At 41.5% G+C, this 19651-nt stretch overlaps 1 protein-coding gene across 5 annotated transcripts in view; it reads right to left on the bottom strand.

The window, feature by feature from the left end:
- The window catches only part of RANBP10 (RAN binding protein 10), a 134366-nt gene that overhangs the window by 40934 nt on the left and 73781 nt on the right, over positions 1 to 19651 (bottom strand). For 4 of the 5 annotated variants that reach the window (XR_003567761.1, XM_027846733.1, XM_027846716.1 and 1 more), the window contains one exon: positions 1963 to 2130. Coding sequence is in view for 3 of the 5 variants with exons in the window: in XM_027846733.1 (XP_027702534.1) it covers positions 1963 to 2130 (168 nt within the window). In the remaining 2 variants the exon portion in view is untranslated. Of the gene's footprint in view, positions 1 to 1962; positions 2131 to 7874; positions 7934 to 19651 lie in introns of those variants that run through there. The other variant, XM_027846740.1, reaches the window with a different exon arrangement.

The raw sequence follows: 19651 nt of genomic DNA, 5'->3' as shown, positions 1-19651 counted from the left end.
TCCCTGGAAACTCTTAAGGTGGAAAAAAATACATCTCAAACTGTAAGTAGCCAGGAGTCATTCACTACCCTCGGCTGTGCTATGCTGAAGCTGGCACTTGGAAGCCATTTCATGAGAAACACTGCCCTTGTCTATTGCTCTAGGAGGCAGTTTAAAGAAGTGTGTGGGCCCAAGTTCTCTCCTCCCCATCATCTCAACCCCATTACCATTTTCTCATACCTCTAAAACCAGAGAGGTGTCTCCTTTAGGGAAGAGAAGTCTAGTCAAGGCCTGAATAGACAGGTAGCCCTTCCCCAAAGGCATTCTCTCAATGCCACATCCCTTTACCTCCAAGTTCCCACATCCCAGACACCTAGCAGGGAGGAGGGTTGAACACAAAAGGATACATGTAGTAATACAAACTACTCTTGTCCCCACAGAGCTCAGCATACTTTTTCAAAGGTTCTGAACTTCTGCTCCTGAAAGGAGGGAACCGACCCCTGTAATGGGCTTTGTGGTCTTCCACTAGGGCAGAGAAGTCATCCCTATGAGGTGAAGTAGTCTTCCCATCACCAAAATGTTCCAAGGGACCAGTTTGATCAATGTGAACCTTTAGAGCTACGTTAAAGATGTGGTACCCAAAGTTTATCTGATAAAAGCCTAATTTCTCAAATATATAAGGAAATGAGGCAAATTTATAAAAATAAGAGCCATTCCCCAATTGATAAATGGTCAAAGGATATTAACAGGCAGTTTCCAGAAGAAGAAATCAAAGCTATTAACAGTTGGAAGAAGAAATGCTCTAAATCACTACTGATTAGAGAAATGCAAATTAAAACAACTCTAAGGCATCACCTTCATACTGATCAGATTGGCTAACGTGACAGAAAAAAGAAAATGATGAATGCTGAAGGGGCTATGGAAAAATAAGGGACATTGATGCACTATTTGTGGAGTTGTGAACTGGTTCGGCCATTCTGGAAAACAATTTGGAACGATGCTCAAAGGGCTATAAAAGTGTGCACACCCTTTGACCCAGCAATGCCACTGATAGATCTGTAACCCAAAGATATTAAAAAAAAAAAAAAGGAAAACTATGTACAAAAATATCCATAGCAGCTCTTTTTGTGGTGACAAAGAATTAGAAATTGAGGGAATGCCCATCAATTAGGGAATGGCTAAACAAATTGTGGCATATGATGTGATGGAATACTACTGTGCTATAAGAAATAATGAGCAGGATGGTGTGGGAAAAACCTGGAAAGACTTATATGAGCTGATATAAAGTGAAATGAGCAGAACCAGGAGAATGTTGTACACAGTAACAGCAATACTGACAATGATCATCTGTGAAAGACTTAGTTACTCTGATCAATACAATGATCCATGACACTTTCTTTTTTTTTTTCTTTTAGGCAATTGGGGTTAAGTGACTTGCCCAGGGTCACACAGCTAGTAAGTGTCAAGTGTTTGGTCTGAGGCCGGATTTGAACTCAGGTCCTCCTGACTTCAGGGCCAGTGCTCTATCCACCTAGCTGCCCCCGATTCATGATACTTCCAAAGGACTCATGATGAAAAATGCTATCCACCTCCAGAGAGAGAAATGATGAACTCTGAGTGCAAAATAAGCACATTTTTTCACTTTATTTTTCTTGCCTTTTTGCGGGGTGGGGTGGGGTACAAGATGTCTAATATGGAACTATGTTTTACATGACTTCACATGGAAAACGGATATATTATATTGCCTGCTCTCTTTCTCTCAATAGGTGAGGGAGGAAGAGAATTTGGAACTCAAAATTTAGAAAAATGAATATTACAAACAGACAAATAAAAGAGAGAAAAGATGTGGTGCCTAATACAGTATTCCCATGCTATCCCAGCAAAAAGCTCTGCACTTTGCAACCAATCAGGTGTGATGTCTCCGTTAGTCCAAGTCTGAGGCCAGGAACTGCTGCCCTTACCCAATGTCCCTCATTCACTTACCTAAGCTGTGTCCATTCTTTGTATAGAAGCAAGTGTTGTTGATGAGGTTGACGCAGCAGCCAATTACATCTCCAGTAGTAAAGGTGGGGCCATAAGGTTGCCCAGTTCCAGAAGAACAGAACGAATGTCCATCATCACCGTGATAACCATAGGAATGCTTGTCCCAACCTGTGGGAGCAGAGAATAATATCAACTGAATAAAGAGAACAAGGAAGGAGAAGTGGAGTCCAAGAAGCATCGGAGGAAAGCCATAGAGAAATAAATCACAAAAGGGGCTTGGGCTTCCTTCTCTTTCTAAACTTACCATTCTTTGTACCGCATCACAGGGCTCCATGGTTCACTTCATTACCTCAAAAGGATTTTAAAGAACACCTACTAGATAGAATACTAGGCTACACACTGGGAGTGGAGTCAGGGAGATACAAATGAAACCTAGTTTATGTCCTCCAAGAAGTTTTGTCCAACTGACAACATCACACACACACACACACACACACACACACACACACACACACACACACAAACAGTTAAGGAAAAACACGTGGCAGGATGTGATTAAATGACAAAATGAGTGATATTGGAACACAAAGAAGGGGAGACCAATGTGAGCTGAATAACTGGGAAAGACTTAACAGACATGGTGCTGGAGCTCAATCTTGAAGAATAAGGAGGAGAAAAGAAGGAAACTGTAGATCAAAAAAACCATGTGAGCAAAGAAATAAGTATAGAAATAAGAATAGGGGATAATGACTAGATCAATCACACTCAAGTAGAAGAGATGGCTGGATTAAAAAAAAATACAACGAAACAAAACAAAACAAAAAATGCCAGAGCCAGTCTATTCTAGGCCTTGAATGCCAGGCAAAGGAGTTTGGGTTTTGGTTTGTCAGTATTAAGGCAGAAACAGGACTGTAAGATTTAGAGATGGAATGAGCTCTATAGATCATTCAGTATACTTCATTTTAAAGATACGGAAGCTGAGGATCACAGAAGTTACTCAACTTTCCCAATATCCCAAAGGTGACATTGCCACTGAGTGATGATGGTAGGATTCTACCTATGGTCTTCTGACTCTCAATCCTGTGTCCTTTCTACTAAACCACCACTTTGTTGGTACTCCTACAACACCATCATCAGCTAGAGATAAACCATACGGTTTGCTCATGGCAGTACAACCCCACTGGCAAGAGGTATCTGTTGAGTGCATGTCAGGCATGATTCGAGGTTCTAGGTAGAGAGAGAAATTACAGTCTCTGCTCCCTATCTAGTTGGGAGACAGGGCAAGCTATCTCCAAAAAGAAAAAAAAAAAAGACTTTATATGTTAAGTGCCAAATGAAAGACACATATAATGGTTGTGCAAAGAACTCAGTGCAGATTAAATTGACTAGATAAGAGGTAGAATGAGCTGAGTCTTGAAGAAAGCAAAGAAGGCAGCTAGGTGGCACAGTAGATAGAACGCCAGGCCTCTTTTCCCGAGTTCAAATCTGGCCTCAGACACTTATTCTGGGCAAGTCACTTAATTAACCTGTTTGCCTCAGTTTGCTCATCTGTAAAATGAGCTATAAAAGGAAGATGGCAAAATCTTCCAGTATCTTTGCCAAGAAAACCCCAAATGAGGTCACAAAGAGTTAGGCACAACTAAAACAACTGAACAACAAAAAACAACAAATTAGCAAAGACAGGGGCAATGATGGGAGGCGGTGGAGAGAGCACAGAAATGGAAATTTGAAGAGACTGGTTTTGCTAAAGTTTAGTTTCTCGGGGAGACAAAAGACATAAGGTTTTAACAACTGGATGGAGAACCTAGAACGCCATGGTTTTGTTCTATGGGCGAAGGAAACCACTCTAAGTGTTTTGAGTCAACGAGGTGGTGAGTACTCTGTGACAAAGCAATGTTTTTGGTTGATATCTCAGTACTATATTAGGGGTTAGAGGGCATGGGTTCAAATTTTGACTTTGTTACACACTAACTAGGTAACCCTGCACAAGCCACTTAGTCTAGCTAGGTCACAGTTTTCTCATCTGTAAAATCAAAGTGTTAGAACTAGAAGATCTCTGAGGTTCCATCCAATTCTAAATCAGTGATGTACATAAGCTCTCCATATGGAAAAGCTTCTATTTCCTCCAAAACAGTGTTTTCTGGAAAGATCAAATTCCTGCTTCCACATCTCATGCCATTCATTCGTATTAGGGTCCAGACCGAGGAAGGAAGAAGTACATAAGAAGTACATAAGCCCCCTGACTAGAATTCAAGTAATGCTAATTAGGGGAAGAACATGCCAGGGAATGAGATACTATATGCCAAGTAAGGCAAATTAACAGTTTCTATAATTAATTCCATGCGAAATGAAATACAAAATGTAGCTACTTTTTTTTTTAATTTCACAGAGAATCTTCACCATCTGTTTATGGTCAAATGGCCTTCACCAGGCCCAGGCTTTTCCTTAGCCTGGGTTTATGAAAACAGAAGTTTTAGTTATATAAAATGCCGGAAGTGGAAGAGATCTTAAAGATCATCTGGTATTCCCTATGCGGCCTCTGAAAAGTCACTTCCCACTTGTTTGCACTGGTACAGAATAAAATAAGCCAAACCGAGAAAACAATTTACACAATGATCTCAAAATGTAAGGGAAAACAATACTGAAGGCATCTTGACTCCAGCTGATTGAAGGTGAAATACATTTTCCTGCTCTTGGCTGGCATGTTGAACTCCTGGTGAGGCCTGCACGCTCAGCTGTGGCCACGGGGCTGGTTTGTTTTGCTTACCTATACATTTTTGTTACAAAGGAAAGCTGGGGGGGGGGGGGGGGGGGGGGGGGCATGAGATGGAATTTAAGAGCCAACTATGTGTCAAGCACTGAGGATAAAAAAGAAAAGCCAAAGACGGTCTCAGGTCTTGAGCTCACAGTCTGACGGGAGGACACAACATGCCAACAACCACAGACTAGTCAGAGCTGAAGAACTTAGATTTCAATACCAGTTTTCCTACTTCCTGCCTGTGTGGCCTGGGCAAAGTCACTGAGCCTCTCTGGGCTTCCTTTTCCTCATTCATAAAATGAGGGGAATGAATTAGATGTCCTCTAAGGTCCCGGCCAGTTCCAGATCTATGAGCTAATAAAGGTTGTCAGTTATGAAAGGCTATAAAGAGAAAAAGTCACCCAGGATAAGAAAGAACTCATTTCTTCCACACCTCACTCTGCTAATCTAGCTGATGAATACAAAGAGGAGTGGGATTAGTTACAGTTACCTCTTTAAGAATGCAAGTATTCAAATCAGTTTTCAGGAAAGTCGAAAGCAAGAAGTAGACAAGACAGACCAAACTTGGGGGTGAATTTGTCAACTAGGAAGGGAAGAAAAAGCTAGAACCCAATTTCCTTCAGAGGACACAAAAAGCCAAAATTTCTGCAAAGAGATTACCACCCCAAGATCCCTGAGTTTAAGTGCTAGCCTTGGCACACAAGCCAATGACCTCTGGACCTTTTCTTTTATAAAGGGGAAACTGAGGTCCTGTCACTTCTACGTTCTTTCCTTTGCCTTATCCTAGCAGATCTGATTCTGGGCGCCACCCTTTACTCTCCTCCCTGCTCAAACCTGTCCTACCCTACTTTTCAGGGCTAAAACTAAGGAGTTGGACTAGATGACTTTTAAGGCTCTTTATAGCCCTAAATACAGTGATCCTAATAATCAACCAAAAAGAATTTATTACATACCTAAATCCTGGCATTGGAGAGACAGAGACAAAAACAGAACAATCTCTGTTCTTAAGAAACTTCCTATCAAGAGACCACAAATACATACATAAATAGAGATTAAACACAAAATAAATATAAATCATTTTAGAGGAAGAGGGCACTGGCAGTGTTGGCAGAATCAAGAAAGTCTTCATGTAAAAGAGTCTTGAAGGCAGAAAGGGATTCCATAAGGCAGAGGGAGGCAGAGAGTGCATTCCTGCCGTGGGGAGGGCCAATGTCAGAAGCACAGAGACAGCAGAAGTAGCATTATGTGTGAGGAACAACAAGCCAGTTTGGCTACTAGACTATTCAGGGCAGGAAGGAGGAGAATGGATAACGAGGCTAGAAAGGTACAGTGGTGCCAAACTGAATTTATATTCTATCCTCAAGGCAACAGGGAGCTACTGGAGTTTATTGATCGAGAAATAATATGGTCACTTTGGCAGCTGGATACAGGATGGATTGGAGGGGGGAAGAGAATGGAGGCAGGGAGGCCAATTATTCAGCTACTGCAATGGTCCAGACGAAAAGTGATGAGGGCCTGAACTAAAGTGGTAACTGCAGAGAGTGGTGAAAAGGAACAAAAGAGAGACATCACACAGCAAGATAGGGAGCCAAGTCTATAAATGTGCAAATGGAAAGATGGCAGCAGGGAAGATTAGGAAAGGGGAGGGGCTGAGGAGGAGGTGTGTTTTGTTTTAGGCGTGAATGAATGAATAACAAAAACATTTAAGTCGATGCTATGGGCTGAACGTTGTTAAGCACTGAGTATACAGAGAAAAGCAGGAAAGTCCCCAAAGGTGTTTTTAAGGGGCTAAAAGACAAGAGCAGGATTTGGCAACCCCAGCTGTGCTAAAGATGACTAAAAAAACAACAAATATGAAGAATACAAAGAAATATTTAAAGTCCAATGCAAGATGATTCAAAGCAAGGTCAACAAAATGATCAAAGCACATACACCGACTACAATCCCTATTTTTTAAAAATATAGCAACAAAAGCAACAAGTCTTTGTAAGTACACCGAAAGATTTGTAAGGGAACATGGAGAAAAAATACTGCTACTACTCTAATGTTGTGAAAATGTACATTATTTCAACAAGCATATAGGTGCCTACTATGTGTAAGACACCTCATAAGCTTCTCAGTGCTGGGGATACAGAGATGGAAATTAACCAGTCCCAGCTCTCAAGAAGTTTCCCTTCTACTGGGGGGAGAGATGTACAGTTTGTTATCTTAAGTGGTATAAGAACAGCTGACACTGAAGTAGTGCAAGTGTTTTAAATACATAATCACATTTCAGTCTCAACCTGACTCTGTACAATAGTCACCACAAACCCCACTCTAAAGATAAAGTGACTGAGGCTCAGGCAGGTTAAGTCAGAAGCAGAATCTGAACCCAGGTCTTCCTGGCTCCCAAGTACAGCACTACATACATGATACCATGCTGCCTTTCCTAGAGGCAGAGTGTACCCATACAAGCATCACGAGAACACCTAGAAGACAGGGTGTCATGAGGTTTTTTCTATGTTTCATTTTTCTTCTTTTAAAAATTTTTATTGACATAATTTGTTTTTATATCACATTCATTTTCCAACCTCTTCCACTGCCTAGAGTCATGCTTCATAACAAAGAATAAAAAAGGAGGGGAAACATTTCAGCAAAACTAAACAACACATCGCCAAGTCTGATGTATATGTAATGTTCCATACCCATAGTCCCTATCTCTTCCAAGAAGGGAAGGAAGTGCATTTTTTTCATGTTCTCTGGGGGCAAGCTTAGACCCGATCATTACACACCATTCGGTTTCATTATTTTTCCACTTACTCATTTTAAAAATTCAAAACAGTAATAGCTTAAATTTGAGGGTTTTATTTGGTAACTCCATATTTGGTTTCTTTGCTGCTATTTGTAGAATGTTAAGTTTATAAATATAAAACCAGCGATAAATGAGTAAGATTCATGAGTCAATTTTCTTCAGCACAGGGAGAGGCTGTAAGCTGTCCACCCGGACAGGGCTGTACTACCCTTCCTGACTGTGAGTTGGAGGCCAATGATTTTTCTTCTGCACTTATGAAATGGTGACTGACAGGTGACCAGTATCCTCATGATGCATACCCCTAGCCCAGTCAGGACAAAAGAAAAGAGGTCAGAGTTTTGCCAAAGGTTATTAAAAGCCTACCTGACAAGCTCTGGTCTAGACCTCTCCGAGGAAAGAAAAAAAAGGGGGGAGGGGTGCCGCTGGATAGCAGAAGGATAAACAGGAACCCCTGAATAAAGTTAATCTCTTATCAGAGCTGGAATCAAGGCTGAGCTGGTGGGAAAAGGTGGCCCCTGGGTGTTAGAGGTCCTGGAGACTGTAGGAGCCAAGTCTGGTCTTCCCTAAACACTCCCTTCACACTGCAGGAGAGAAACAAAGCTCTCCAAATGAAGTCTCTACTCCACGCCTCCCTACAACCTTTGCTCTAGCTCATTTCACTTGGGAAGGGTGCCTGGCTGCCTGGGAGAAAGGGAGGCAGCTTTCTCTAAGAAACAGCCGGGGAAATTCCACAGTCAATCCCACAATCCACATCCCAAAGCACGCATGCAATGACCCAAGAGCCAAAAGTACAAACATTGCCTCAATGTAAAGCTATTGGGTCTGAGTTCTCGGTAAGGAATTACCCAGCCCTGGGAAACATCTCTGGGACAGGCTGTTCTGGTTTGTAAACAGCCTCTGCCAGGCACACGTACTGAAGCAGGGAGGAACCAGGGATTGGGGGAAGGAGTTCATGAAGCTATGAGCCCAGGGTTAGGGGGAATAGGGTGAAGCTCAAGTCCCAAGGATAAGAGAAAAAGAAATGCTGTAGAGCTGAGGGGCTACTCCCACAAGGGCAACTGAAGCTGAGTGACTCCTTGCTTCTCCCTGGAATCATCACACATTACACTGGTATAAAGACATTAATATGAGGCTAGGTGGGGAGGCATGGCTAGGCAGCAATTCATCTGAAAAAGATCTGGGGATTTTAGTGGACTGCAAGCTCAATGGGATATGGCAGCCAAAAAAGCAGATGGGAGCACAGGTTGCATTAAGAGACACAGCTAAGATTGTGTCCCTTTTAATGACCCCAATGCAGAGTGCCTGGGCAACACAATTAAGTAAAAACAGTCCTGTGCTCAATTCGAGGACTGAGAAGGCAACAGTGCCTTTGTCCTTGGCCCTGGTTAGCCTATATCTGGAATATAGTGTTCAGCTCTGGCTACTACGATTTAAGAAGTTCACTGAAAAACTGGAGAGAGTGCTGGTAACGTTCAGGCCAAAGAGCCTCAACCAAGCCCAAGCCTATAAAATAAGTTAAAGGAACCAGGTATGTTTAGACTGGAGAAGACTCAGTGGGGAAATTATATCCATCTTCAAGGATTTAAAGGGATATCATGTGAAAGAAAGGCTTGTTCTACTCGGACCCAAGGGCAGAAGCAGAAGCAAACGTAAATAAGTTACAAAGAAGACACCTTTGACTGGACATGAGGGAAGAGCTCCTCACAATTAGAATGGTTTGGAAATGTGATGGTACGCCTGTGTGGGCACTGGGGTCTCACTGAGGCCCTATGCAACTCAAATCCTGTGGCTATGAAATATTGGTTGGGACCTATGGACTAGATGGTGTAAGGGATCCCCTAACTATGAGGAAAACTACTAGTCAACATTTCAAATGAAATCATTCTGGGACAAAATTCTTCAAAAACAAAACAGTATAGAGTTGAGTAGGATACCCACCAAAAACGGCAAATAAAGGCTGAAAACCCAATCTCATGTATTTTTATGGCTCAATATTATGTCTGGGCAATTGTAGGCAATAATAGTTTGGTCCCAGTACAGCTTACTGATTGAGTTCTCCAGGTTGTTCTGAAGTCCATAGTTGTAGTATGGAAATATGTTGTCTGTCAGTCCATGGCAGATAGTGAGCTTCTCGAATATAATCCAAGCCACCAGCTTATGTAAGGTTAGATATTTCCTAGGTGTTCCCCACTAGCCTTCATCAAAACTCAGCTCAAGGGGCAGCTAGGTGGCGCAGTAGATAGAATGCCAGCCCTGGAGTCAGCAGGACCTGAGTTCAAATTCGGCCTCAGACACATGATACTTACTAGCTGTGTGACCCTAGGCAAGTAACTTAACCCCAACTGCCTCACAAAAAAAAAACAAAACAAAAAAACCTCACCTCAAGTGCCACCTCAAGATCTTTCCTGATCCCTCCAAAGCCGCTGGCATCTCCTCACCAAAAGAAACTGTCTTGTATTTTGTGTGTGTGTGTGTGTGTGTGTGTGTGTGTGTGTGTATACACACAGGTGTGTATATATATAGGTGAATGAATGAATAAAAAAGCATCTGTTGGCGCTGATTACGCACCAAAAAGAAAAGGGATGCATTTCCTGCTCTCAAGGAGTTCACATTCTAATTGGAGAATCCAACACATGTGGTTTTGGCTGCAGGAGAGGTGGAAAAGTCAAGAAGTCCTTAGGGTACATTGGCAGGTCAGACGGAAATTCCTGGAGGTCCAGAGGGCTTAGCAGTAAGGCACATGGTAAGGCAGCCTAGTGGTCTCCATCTTATCAGAAGGACTTTAACTGGTGACTCCCTGGTCATCCAAGCAAGTGAGTGGCAATGTCCTGCTGCAGGTAAGGGTGGGGAGAGAGGTCGAGAACGTGAGGCTAGAGGCACTCAACCCCTGATCCAGAGTTGTGGTGGAACTGGTGCTCTGAGTTCCCTCCCTCATGGGTGGGGCTGGGGGCTGGGGACTGGAGGGTTGACTTCTAGACAGAAGTGGAGACAGGAAAAGGGGCACTAGCAGCAAGGACTCCATCAAGCTCCTGTTCTTCTGTGCCCTCAGGTGCCTGTTAGGATCTGGCACACAGTAGGCACTTTCATAAATGTTTGTCGACTGACCGCCAACATTCAGAACACCCCATGAGGATGCAGAATTGCAACTTCAAACCCGCTTCAAAGAATACACCTGGGAAAACCCTTCTGATCATCCTCAGAGCACTGTTGGCTTTCAACACTAAACAGTTTTTGCTTGTAAATAAAATGTGAGCATGTATCCTGTCTAAGCTAACTCTGTCCTTAACAGGAAGAGAGTGTTGACAGAGTTTTTAGATACCTTGGTTTCCTAATGAGAAATCAGCCCTTTGTGGTGTATGAGGTTCATAGTTAAAAGAAGGAATATAGGGAAGGGGCTAGAGGGAAGGAGGAATATCCAAAGTCTAGAGTGATTCTTCGATTCCTAGCCATGGACAATGTTCATCTATACCAACCTCCTTACCCAGAGACAGCACTCCACCTTCAGATCCTCCAGTTTGGAGAACGGATGTGGACCATGAGATTACAGACTGACATACATAAGGGAAATATGGACTCCATGAATCCAGAGGGTAACTGCTAATTGATTAAGAGTCTGCCCTAGGACAATCTGCTTTCTGAGCTGAACGGCCAACAGACTGCTTTCAGTTCTCATTTCCCCAAGGCCGACTCTTTCCACATACACACTCCACCAAGAATCTGGGGAGGGGTCTTTCTGCAGCCAGGTGGACTGGGTGCTTGTGTTTTTCCACTACCTACTCAGGGAGATTTTCTGAATGGCATGATGTCAGCCATGAGTCTGAGTCACTTCACTTCTGCCCTCCAACATCAGTGGGTCACTAGCTTGGTTCCTTTGTCCTTCCTGGGCTCTTAAGAAACAAGGTCTGCAGGTTCTGTTGAGGCGTCAGCAGGCCATGTGAGCTTACAAGGAAGCTGCACAGGACAAGAGGGGCTTGATTGGACTGCTGCTCAGGTTAAAGGCTGTTTAGAAGACAGAGAAAGGTTAGTGTTCGGTGTAAAGAAGTCTTTCCTTAGGACACGTGTAGGGGAACAGGTTCTTACTACAGCAGGGTTCAAGGGGCACTTTGTATTTAGTAAAAACAGTCCTGGGCTGGAAGGAAATCAGTAGACTTGACTCCAGTCACAACGCTGCCACTAACAAACTGTGTAATCATGGGCCAATCTCTTTGCCTTTTGTTCTGGTATTCCTTGGCCAAAGGCCTCTCCTAGCACTAATATTCTACGATAGGACTGACCTATCCCCCCCATAAAGATAAGCTCTTTGAAGGCAGGGCCTCTCTTTGCTTTTGTATCTGTACACCAGTGCTTAGCACAAGGCAGCCACTTGATAAATGCTTTCTCCCTTTATTCATTCATTTGTTCATTAATACCTGTCTCCTCCTAGAGGACAGAGATTGCTTTACTTTGTCTTTGTGTCCTGGGCACTACCACAGAGCCTCACAAATGCTGGTCGACTGATTGTTAGATATAGGAAACTGTATGACCTGATACACACTGAAGTGAGACCAAGAGAACAATCTAGACACTAGCTACAATAATGTAAATTAGTGGTGTCAAACTTAAACAGAAATAATCTTGTTGGTTGTATATGGACTTTGGAAACCACAAAGTAACATTATCTATGTTGAAGTGTATTCTTATTTATTTTATTATACATTTCCCAATTACATTTTAATCTGCTTCAGGCTACACCTTTGATGTAAAAAAATAGCGATGATGACATGAATGAAAACAACACTAAAATGCAGCCAAGCTCTGACTGATTGTAAGGACCACTCTTGGTTCTAGTCAGAGGAGGATAAAGTATACCTTGCCCCTCCTCATAGAGAGGAAAGGGATTTAACAACAACACAGATTGGGAGATGATGCCTGTCTGTCAACCAGTTTTGCTTTGCTTTGTTTTGTTTTGTTGGAGGTTATTAAGGGAAAGGATAAAATGGTGAGCGGGTGGGAATAATGGGAAATAACTGAGGTGTAAAAACAAAAGGTTACCAATAAAATGTAAACCAAAAGAGGAAGGCTCAGGCCTGACTTTGGACCTGCTGATTCCCTGTGCCAGTCACCCCATGCCAGAGCACCACCCTGGTGTGCAAGAGACCCACTGACAGTGAGAAGTCAGCAACACAGGTACAGTTATCCCCTTCAACATTACAACTTTCCCCATTTCAGGTCCACATAAGAAATTAAATGGGAATTTTGGGGGAATTTTGCAGAAGCCAGAGACAACATGCACAGGCCAGCAGATGACACAGAAAAAGTTTAGAAACTCAGAAATGCATAAAATATATGTACAGTATTATATAATATCAACATATTTTATCTTTAAACACCATAATAATTCAGACTTCTTCTCTGGTACAAAGGGAGGGCTCAAAAATTTTATATGGATTTTCCAGATGGGGTGGGGATGGCATCATGCCCGTAAGCCCTGTGATATAGAAGGGATACCTGTATATCAAACAAGTTAGTGAGGACATGATCTCCATTAATGGTCATAAGAAAACATTTGAGATCAAGGAAAGAGTGTAAATATTTTTTTGCTGCAAAAACAAAGAGAGAAGAAGAGCATTCCTGCCTGCCAGACTCCTGAAAACCAGGGGGAATTGATGCCAGTCCGACAGCAGGAAAGAAGGCCAAAGACCAAATACTCACAACATGTTTGGGGCTTACCTCCCCTCTGGGTAGGTTAAAAAAGCAGAATCAGCTATGAGGTCTAGGAAAAAGACCAGGAATTAGAAACAAAGAAATTGGTTCTCATTTCATCTCTGTCATTAAGGGGCTCTGTGACCTTGGGCAAGTCACCTCCCCCTCACCATGGATGAGCTTCCTAACTTTAGAGATGAGAAAGCTGAAGGACATGATCTCTGAGATCCCTTTTAAAGCTCTGATAGTCTGTGACTCACCGGCTTTACCTGGGGTTTCCAAAACAAGTGTTCTGACAGCAATCACAGAGTCATAGATTTGTAAGATCCTCAGGGATAAATCCAGCTGCCCTCCCTCATTTTTTAAATTAGGAAACAGAGGTCCACTGATTAGTTACCTTGAGGATAATAATCTGAAATATGCCTTTATAATGATAAGACTGTAGGATCTAGAGCTGGAAGGGCTTATCTAGTCTAACCCTCACCTTATACCAATGTAGAAAATGAAGTCTGTACAGGGAATGCAACTGCTGCTGTTGCAGAGGCACTGGAGTCTAGACCATCTGCCAGTAGACGAAACTTTCACAGATTAGCGGCATGGAAGAGTTTCTGATTCCAAGCATGTGATCATATGTATCAAAATGCGTTAAGCTTCCAAGGTCAATGGATTAGAAGAGAATCATAACTTGGGAAAGAGGAGTCTATGCATGGAGTAGGACTTGAGAGCTATGTGCAGACTAGAGATTTCGTAGTTCTAATAATATTCCATTTCATCCCCTAGATTAAATCTCAAAGCCAAGTAGTGCCTTTGATAGCTCTCAACAGGTAGGGTGTGGTCTAGTAACTCAAAGGCTGAATACCTTCTGCTGGAGAGAGAAAATAATAATAATAAAAACAACAACAACTAACATTTATGTAGTGCTTACAATGTGCCAGACTTGCAATTATTATTTCATTTGATCCTCATAATCACCCCGGGAAAGAGGTGCTATCATTACCTACCACATTCCCAATGAGGAAACTGAAGCAAACAGAAATTAAATGACTTGCCTAGGGTCATACAGTTATTAAGTGTCTACAGACATATTTGAACTCAGGTCTTCTTGACCTCAGGCCCAGCATTCAATTCATTGCATCCCCGAGCCTTTTAGGAAGGTTACTTCACATGAACCAGAGACTCTGACAAAGTGTATGTACGTGTGGGGGGGGGAGGGGCAGGGACAACAACACTCGAACAGAGTGGCACCTAGTAGACAGTTCAGCTATCATGGGATTAAAGATCTAGAATAGATACCTTTTAACCTTTTTTCGTCAAGGATCCCTTCAACAACCTGGTGAAGCCTATACAGACCTCTCCTCAAAACAGTACGTTTAAAAAAAAAAATACACAGAATTACAAAGGAAAACTATATGGAAACAGTTATCAAAATACATTTTTTTAAAAATTCCATGGAACTCAGTTTTAAAACCCCTATAATAGAGCTCGAAAAAACTATGAAATTAATGAATCTCAAGAGAAATAATGAAAAACAAGTGGGAAGGGAGACTGGAAGTGGCAGGCCTCAAATTATACATCATCAAAATTATTGGTCCTAGTTAAAAAACAAGAGGATGATTGATGGAACAGAAAGGTTTACACAACATACAGAAGCAAAGTGTTTGATAAAACCCAAAGACCCAACTTCAGGGGGAAGGATTCACTTTTTAATAAAAACTGCTGGGAAAATTGAAGGCAGTATTTCAAAAGTTAGAAAAGACCAACATCTCACATAATATACAAAGATAAGCTTCAGATGGACAAATGACTTAGATATAAAAATTCGCAAAATAATGAAGGATGAAAATATCATGTCAATTATGGACAGGGGAAGTTCATGACCAAACAAGGGATACAGGAGACCAAAAAATTTAATTACGTAAGATTTAAAAGTTCTGACACAAGGGAAACAGTTTACTGGGGAAAAAATTTTTTCACAGGAAGAGTTTCTGATAAAGGTATATTCAAGTTATATGAGAAATGTATTCAAATTTATAACAATGCCATTCCCAGGAAAAAAAATTGGAACTATGCCCAAAGGGCCATAAAACGATGCATACCCTTTGACCCAGGAATACTACTACTAGGTTTGTATCCCAAAGAGATCCAAGAAAAAGGTAAAGGACATATATGTACAAAAATATTCATAGCAGCTCTTTTTGTAGTGACAAAGAATTGGAAACTGAGGGAATGCCTATCAATTGAGGAATGGCTGAATAAGTTGTGGTATATTACCGTAATGGAATACTATTGTGCTATAAGAAATGATGAGAAGGATGCTTGCAAAAAAACCTAGAAAGACTTACATGAACTGATGTACAGTGAAATGAACAGAACCAGGAGAACACTGTAACACAGTAAGAGCAATATTGTACAATGATCAACTGAGAAAGACTTCGCTATTCTCAGCAATACAATGATCCAAGACAATTTTGAAGAACTTATGATGGAAAATGCTATCCACCTCCAGAGACAGAAATGATGGAGTCTGAATGCAGATTGAAGCATACTTTTTAAACTTTCCTTATTATTCTTGTTTTCTTTTGCAACATGGCTAATATGGAAATGTTTTGCATCACTGCACATTTACAATCTATAGCAAACTGCTTGCCTTCTCAAGGAGCAGGAAGGGGAGGAAGGGACAGAATTTGGATCTCAAAATTATTAAAAATGAATGTTAAACATTTTTGTTTACATGTAATTAAAAAAACAAGCCATTCTCTGAATAGATGAATGGTCCAAAGATATGAACAGACCATTCTGAAAGGAAGAAATATATACTATCAATCAACATATAAAAGAATATTCCAAAACACTAATAAAATAAATTAAAGAAATTGAAATCCCACCTCATATTCATCAGATTGGCAAAGATGACAAAAAAGGAAACTGACAATGGTCAGAAAACAGTTATGGTAAGTCACTGCTAGTGGAACTTGGCATTGGTCTAGCTCTAGTCATTCTTGAAAGCAATTAGGAAGTGACCCTGAATCATTAAATTGTCCTTGTCCTTTGACTCACGGATACTACTTACTAAGCCCCTAAAGAGAAGGAAGAGGACAAAGACCCATTTATAGCAGCTCTTTTTATAGTGGCAAAGAATTGGAAGCTAAGGGGGTGTCCATCAACTGGGAAATGTAATGGAAATGATTCTAAGGAAAAAAAACAAATGGAAGATCTCAGAAAAACTTGGGAAGAATTATATAAACCGACACAGAGTAAAGTGAGATTGGCCCACAGAACAATTTATACAATAACAACAATGTAAAGATAACCAACTCTGAAAGTCTTTAGGTTCAGCACTCTATCCACTATACCACCACATCTGTTCCACATTGCCATTTTTAAAGATCTCAAGAATAACAAATGTTATCTCTCTATTAACTAGATTCACATCACTGTCTATAATATTCACTTGGTAACTAGAAAGGAAAGAGGATAAGCATTTACATAGTGCCTACTATGTACCAGGCACTGTGCTAAGTGTTTTAGAAATATTATCTCAATTGATCCTCACAGTAATCCTGGGAGGTAGGTGTTATTATTGTCTCCATTTTACAGCTGAGGAAACTGAGGCAAACATGAAGTGACTTGCCCAAGGTCACACAGCTGGTAAGTGTTTGAGGTTATTATTTGAATTCAGGTCTTCCTGACTCTGCACCCCCTAACTGCCCCCATTAGTCATGTACTTCCTTGTAATATATACGTAATTCAACTCTATTATTAACTTCCCAAGTGTTTAAGCACTGCCTCCACATTTAGATTCTGAGTTTCTGGAAGGTAGGAATCGTCATACTTTTTTGAATTCCCACACAGTAGGTTTCAATAAATAATGGAAGTGGAGTTTCCCGGGTCATGTAACCAACAAGATAGAGGTCTAGACATTTTCTTTCAAATTTCTCCAAAATAAGAATTATGTATGAGAGGTAAAGTAATGGCAGCTGTCTGCACAGTCTAAGACACTAATGAGGCAGCCCTTCAAAAGATTCACAGCAGAGAAGGCTAATCCTCTTGGGCTCATCTCTGTCCATCACTCCCACCCGATTCCCAACAGAACTCAGCTCTGCCCACCCTGCCCACTCTGCTCCTCAAGGCTGAGCTGGAGGAAAAGCGGCAAATTTACTCTGCTGGGGGTAGGAGCATGGTTGGAAGCCATGCAGTAGCAGAAATGCTCAGCCAGCAAACTCAGGAACAGAGGGAACTTGGGCAAGATGTGGAGCTCCACCAGGCCTGAGGAAAAGGGTACTGGCATTTAACTGAGACCAATTCTACCCTCTTAGAAGTTAGCTGGGGCACAGGCTGGTGAAAAATGAATTTGCCACTGTGAGGCAAAGGACAAACACTCCCCAAAAAATTAGAGATGCAAGGTTTAAAAACAACAATAGCAAAATAACAAGAGGCACCATTAAAAAATTTCTTTCTAGGGGCAGCTAGGTGACACAGTGGATAGAGCACCAGTCCTGAAGTCAGGAGGACCTGAGTTCAAGTCCAGCCTCAGACCAAACACTTGACACTTACTAGCTGTGTGACCCTGGGCAAGTCACTTAACCCCAATTGCCTTAAAAAAAAATTTCTTTCTGAAAAGAGAAACTTAAAATTGAAAAGAGAGGAGGAATAGCTCCATAACACCACGGACTAAACGTCATGGCATCTCCCCTATAGAGTATCTGTTTGTTTTTGGAACTAAACTGCAGAATGCCAGGGCAAATAAAAGGGTAGAGGAGAACAGAAGAGAGAAGGGAATGTATAATGTATCCTACCGAAGTAATGGTAAATAATGAAGGTAAAATAAATCCTGTATTCTCTCAGAAAAAGGGTATATAGGAGAACAGATGAGGCAGCAAAGGGAGAGACTGAAAAGGGAAAAGAAAAGAAGAAATTTCAGTTCAGTGGTGGGAGTGGGTCCCACTGAAAAACTTTCCCTTGCAGGGAGGATAATTCTGAGAAAAATGATTATTTCTCTCTTCTATTAATAATCAATTATTAAATTAGGACTAAGGTGTTTCCCTTCCTATTTCCTCATTCAGAAATCAGCCCCTTGTAGGTTATTCAGTCAGCATCTGAAGGACATTGTTGATAATGAGACTGGATTAACATTCTCCTCAATCAATTTCAGATCCCAACCAACTGGGAAAGTTTAGATCTGATCAAAAGGTAAAGAGATTTTAGTGTAAGTGAATTCTGGCCCATTGTGCTATATTCAGGCTTGGGGGTGGGGGGGTGGGGGTGGGATCCTTTGTCTAGATTCCCCTGGGACTGAGGGTGACTTGGGAGTAAGAGTGACACAATCAAAGGCATGTTTCCCCGCCCCTGCCCAGGTCCACCTCTCATTATATTTTTGTTCTTCTCATTAACTGTCAGCCAATCAGAGTTGACTGCCATCTGTTGGGAACATCCACTCTTCCAAAGGTAAGCATCCATAGGCTGCCATGATTCATCTTTGGTTCATGAGAGATGTCCAAATGACCATCCTTTTATTAATTGTTCACTAGACATAATTAATAAAATTATTAATTATCCAGAAACTAAGTCTCTTAAACTTTTTCTATATCCCCCTATAATGAGATGGGGAAATTTACAATGTGGGGTGGGGTGGGGAAGGTTGGAATTTACAATGGGTAAATCTACAGAGATTTGGTGTTTAGAGAGGCTACTGCCTCTGAGAATCTTCCTTGGATCACTCTGAATCCTAGACTATCACTGTTTAGCCAACAATGAAGAAGCCCATAATTTTATTCAAATTTTAAATTATTCCCACTGGAGATCCTAATATGGTACTTTCATGTCTTCCTCTCATCTCAAATCCCAGGGACCAAGGGGCCCCTTGCAATCTGAGACCCGGTTTGTACTTTTATGGGATCAGCCTTTCCACTTACATAGAGCCAAAATTGCAATAAACTCAGTCATCAGCTTGTCTCAAGGCCCACAACAGGGGCTCCCAGTACCACTTTTAACAGAAGTAATTAATATACCTAACTACTGAAACGTAATATTGCAAATGAAAATAGGGAGATGAGAAAACAATTGACTCTAAAGGCAACTGGCTCTAGCTAAAATCCCTGTAAAAATTACAGGGAGAGGTAAAGGAGCAGAGACAGCATGGTGTAGTGTAAAATACACAGGACTAGAATAAAAAAAAAAATGTGAAATGATACTTGTAGTCACAAAAGTACACACACTCTGACTCAGAAAAGACAGGCGAAGGTCCTGTATATACAACAGTACCGGTGGCAACATTTCTTTCTGTAACAGAAAACAAAGTGGGTGCTCACTGAGTTGAGCTCAATTTCCAGCCATGTTGGTACTTGCTGCCTGTTCCTGGCCAAGGCTCTTCAGTGCCTTGATATTTCCATTTCCTCACCTCTAAAATGGAGGAAAATATTACTACTAACCTACCTAACTCATAGGTTTGTTTTGCTTTG

Source organism: Vombatus ursinus, unplaced genomic scaffold (genome assembly GCF_900497805.2).
Source record: "Vombatus ursinus unplaced genomic scaffold, bare-nosed wombat genome assembly UNPS02005286.1, whole genome shotgun sequence".
NCBI classification, from domain to species: Eukaryota; Metazoa; Chordata; class Mammalia; order Diprotodontia; family Vombatidae; genus Vombatus; species Vombatus ursinus.
This window is presented reverse-complemented; position numbering and strand designations above follow the sequence as displayed.